This window comes from Plectrocnemia conspersa, unplaced genomic scaffold (genome assembly GCF_051122295.1).
Source record: "Plectrocnemia conspersa isolate PC_06_02 unplaced genomic scaffold, ASM5112229v1 ptg000003l, whole genome shotgun sequence".
Taxonomy (NCBI): Eukaryota; Metazoa; Arthropoda; class Insecta; order Trichoptera; family Polycentropodidae; genus Plectrocnemia; species Plectrocnemia conspersa.
In genome coordinates this window covers 7,688,549-7,692,777 of record NW_028277167.1, presented here as the reverse complement: position 1 = coordinate 7,692,777, position 4,229 = coordinate 7,688,549, and the positions used below count along the sequence as shown (strand labels likewise).

General features: G+C 24.6%; 1 protein-coding gene across 2 annotated transcripts; it reads right to left on the bottom strand.

Moving 5' to 3' along the window:
- Positions 1–399: 399 nt before the first annotated feature.
- LOC148236497 (retinol dehydrogenase 12-like) lies at positions 400–3,551 on the bottom strand. Of its 2 annotated transcripts, none has more exons than XM_088182970.1 (7): positions 3,489–3,551; positions 3,271–3,424; positions 1,948–2,078; positions 1,680–1,884; positions 1,431–1,616; positions 1,174–1,283; positions 400–1,114 (listed from the first exon to the last, which is right to left on the bottom strand). In XM_088182970.1, the coding sequence occupies exons 2-7, from the start codon at positions 3,401–3,403 to the stop codon at positions 923–925; spliced, it is 957 nt and encodes a 318-aa protein (XP_088039096.1). In that variant the 5' UTR covers positions 3,404–3,424; positions 3,489–3,551; the 3' UTR covers positions 400–922. The 2 variants fall into 2 exon arrangements, with proteins under 2 accessions (XP_088039096.1, XP_088039095.1); XM_088182969.1 differs by having other exon boundaries at positions 3,271–3,434; positions 3,489–3,536.
- Positions 3,552–4,229: the final 678 nt, after the last annotated feature.

Here is a 4,229-nt window from a genome sequence, read left to right as displayed (position 1 = left end):
TCAGGCGCTCCAAGGTCTCTGCAAAGAGAAGAAATTTACCGTGACACGACTCTTACTTTTTATTTTACCTTATTTTTTATTAAATCTTGAATTGGAAGTCGCGACCGACTCTTGCACGGCTGTTATATATATACACTTTTTGTCGCTTTAAATTATTTTTTATTATATTAAAATTTTCTTTAAATTTAATAATTAAATATGCTTTAGCAATATAATGAAAAAATATATTTATGAGGATCATCATTTAAAACAGATTTTTATTTACAATTAAAGGGATTAATTTATGCTTTCAAATTAAACTTTTAACTGTTTTAAAAAAAAAAAATTCTTTGCTAAAACGGGATACCACCGTGAGAAACTTTTTAACGCATTAAGTTTCAAGGTATAAATCATAAATAATTCTCATTTATTTATTTATTTAAATTAAATAAGGACCATCTTAACCCCAATATGTCACGATGGTCGAAAACAATACATTGTATTATTTTAATGCACAAAAAATATATTATTAAAATAATACATGTAAATAATAAAATATCATGCTGAAATGGACATTTCCAAAAATGTTGAGAATTCTAGTATATTCAATTAGAAAATAAATGATATAAATTTCAATCGAGACTCAACAATTTTAATAACTTTTTTTTCTAAACTACACAGTTCAATCTTAATAAAAATAATATCGAAAGTCTGTTCAAACTATCATAAAGCTCTTTCCAATCGACTCGAGCTGATTAGAATTACAGATAATTGTACTTCCAAATGATCTAACTTTGCAACAATTAAAAGTTATCTTTATTTTAAATATGATTTATCTTCGATTTTATGATGATTTGGAAACATGTTTAAGTATATATTTTATACTAGTCATTCGATCGAAACAATATGAAGCCCTTTGCATTTTAAATCATTGTTTAATTACTTAATAATGTGTTTCATTTGGTTGAAGCTTAACGGCATCTTCGCTTATATCCCACAATTTCTTTGCTACTCCCATATCGAATATATGCGGAGATTTCCATATTTTACAATCTGAAAAATATTCTCCAGTTATATTTGCAACTTCAGGCGACAAACATGCGTATAATGATGTCTGAGCTCCGTCTTTTGAAACCTAAAAAATATAATGTGTTATAAATATGTTAAATATTATACTAGTGTTATGCTACTTACTTTGAATAATGCAGTAAAAACAGTGTTATAAAGAAATCTGCAAAAATTTGGTAAATCTCTTACTATATCAGAAGCTATAAAGCCTGGATGCAAAGTGTTAACTGTTACACCTGCAATCAAAATAAAATCAATAATTTTATATAAAATAACGAGATACGAATATGTCTACAAAAATAAATTTAATGATATATGTAAATTAAGATGCTTTTTGTTAAATTTACATGCATAATTTTTACTATTATATTTATATATATTACCTGTTCCTTGCAATTTCATAGCTAATTCTTTAGTGAAATATATGTTAGCTAATTTAGTAAGATTATATGTCTTCAGATTAACCCAATGAGCAGGTGTTTTAAAATCTTTGAAGTTAACTTTAGCAAGGATGTGTAGAACAGACGCAACATTGACAATCCGACAAGGAGCTGATTTTTTTATTTTATCTGTAAAAATATACTTCTATCAATGCTGTAAATGATATGTATATTAAAAATACTTTAATTTACCTAACAGTATGTTTGTGAATAAAAATGGTCCAAAATGATTAGTTTGCATTAATATATCCAATCCGTCTGATGTTTTTATTCGACGACAACAAAGCATTGTAGCTCCGGCGTTATTCAACAAAATGTCAATTTTTTCTTCTTCTTCTAAGATTTCTTTTGCGCATTTGCGAACAGAGTCTAAAGATGCAAAATCTACGTGTTTAATCTATAAAAATAATTTTATTATTAATATAATACATAAGTGTTACAGGAACATGTTTATACTTACAAAAATATTGCTATTGCCTGTTTCTTTTATAATCTGTTCTTTTACTTTTTCCGCTTTTTCTATATTTCTGCACACCATAACAACTTTAGCTCCTCTTTGAGCTAAATCTTTAGCAGATTCTAGACCAATTCCTAAAAATATAATATTAAGAAGGAATTGATATCAGTATTAAAAAAATCATATCATAGAAAAGTGTTTTTGTTTACTTTTGACCATGAAAGTATTTATTACTCAAGTCAATTGTTGTCACAATAAGCATTTTTTTATGGCAACGATATGCCGAATTTGCAGCTCAAAGGAGAATCATTAAAAATTAATGGTATTCTTAGAATAAAATATGCCAGTCAGAATCTTTATTCTAGTATATACGTATGTGTACAATATTTTTTGATGGCTCTAATTCCTTAAAATCATAATAGGAATATAAAATTCAAAGACAAAATTGTACTGTGGTAATCTACTTATACTCAGGGAACATAAAAACGCAAATTAATCAATTAAAAGCGTTTTCTTCATAAAATATAATAACAATAACATGTGTTTAAAAAACATTTTTCTGAAAATATAAAATATATTGTTGAACTTACAAATTTCAATTTCAGTTTTTAAAATTTCTTTGAAATTCTATAAGAAACATTTTTTTATTTTGGTACTACTTATAGCATAGAAGTCAGACGAGATCAAAAAATACAACTGTCTACCTAAAATAATACAAAAGCTAATCTTAATGAATGATTGTGTAGATTCATACTAGAAAATTGCACATTGAATAAGTTGCGATCTAGAACATTAATATATTTTTTAAATAGATTAAGTAATTTTTTGTTGTTGTTAAAATTGCTATAAAATTATAATTATGATACCGCAGTGCTATAAAAATATAATTACTTTTATAGTAAGTTTCTTTACTAATTTGTATAATTTTATTTGGTTAAGTAGATTATTTTATCTCAGTTTAACACAAAATTATATTTGATGGATTAAAAAAAATTTTGTATTTTTAATTATATTTATATTACATATTATGTATTTTTAATTATATTTATTTTATTAATTCAATTTCTTTTAAATAGCTTAAATGGCATAACTTAAGTTAATAAAACCTGTTTATACCAAATTTGTAAATTATCTTTTAAATTAAAATTCATTCATAAATATTACGACTTTTCTTCAATTTCTAACATAACGTAACGTAGCATACACAAAAAGTTTATATACGTGTAATATTACTGAAACTTCAATTTCTCAAAAATAAATTAAAAAATACATGTATAAAACATATTTTATCTGTGATCGGAAATGTATTCATAATTGAAATATTACCTGAATTTGCTCCTGTAACAATCACTGTTTTTCCATTTAACTTTTCCTTTCCTTTATATATACCCATCGTCATTTTATTGTAAAGTTTTACAGCCACTAACACTGCGATACAGGTACAAAAAAAAGACACCATTTTCACAATCGTATCTAAAACCTACAAACAACTAAGTTTACTTTGTATTGTGTCCATAACTATTATGTGACACAACCAAACCTACCAACTAACGTATAAAGACTAATACTTTAAGCACGTGTCAATAGCTAAAGACACCTAACGAAAATGATTAATATTACTATCTTTAAAATGTTTCTAAATCACATATAAAATGGTAATCAAACACGTTTATATGCTAATTGAAAATATGCTAAACTGCAATTATTACTTTTTTCTACACTATCAGTGCGTGTGACCACCATTAAAAGGTCACATTTGTGATACTTCTAAAATAATGTTTAAGTTAAAACGCATAAAACTCTTTAGTAGTAAATTACAATAAATAATAACGTACGAAAATTTATGTATCATAATATATAGATCTGTTTATACATCTTTACATTTTATGTAAATATAACGCATTACATATACTTAAATATATTGCTCACTAATTTAAATTTGACGTTTTTATTACAGTCTTTAACCCTTTGAGCAGTATCGCCGTACATGTACGGCAGTCGATCTTTCACTTTTTTCACCCATATAATTATATATTTACATATATAACTGAGTAAATAATATTTATATAATATTTTTTAAATTACATAACATAACATAACAAAAATATGTTATATTCATTTTATAAAAAAATATTGAGAGCCTCTGAATTGATACAAAAAAATTACACAGAAGCCGAAAAATATATGAAAAAATATATTCAATAAATTATCTAAATTTAATATTAGAAAAGTTTTAAAATAAATTATCTAAATTTTATATTAGAAAAGTTTTAAAATAAATTATT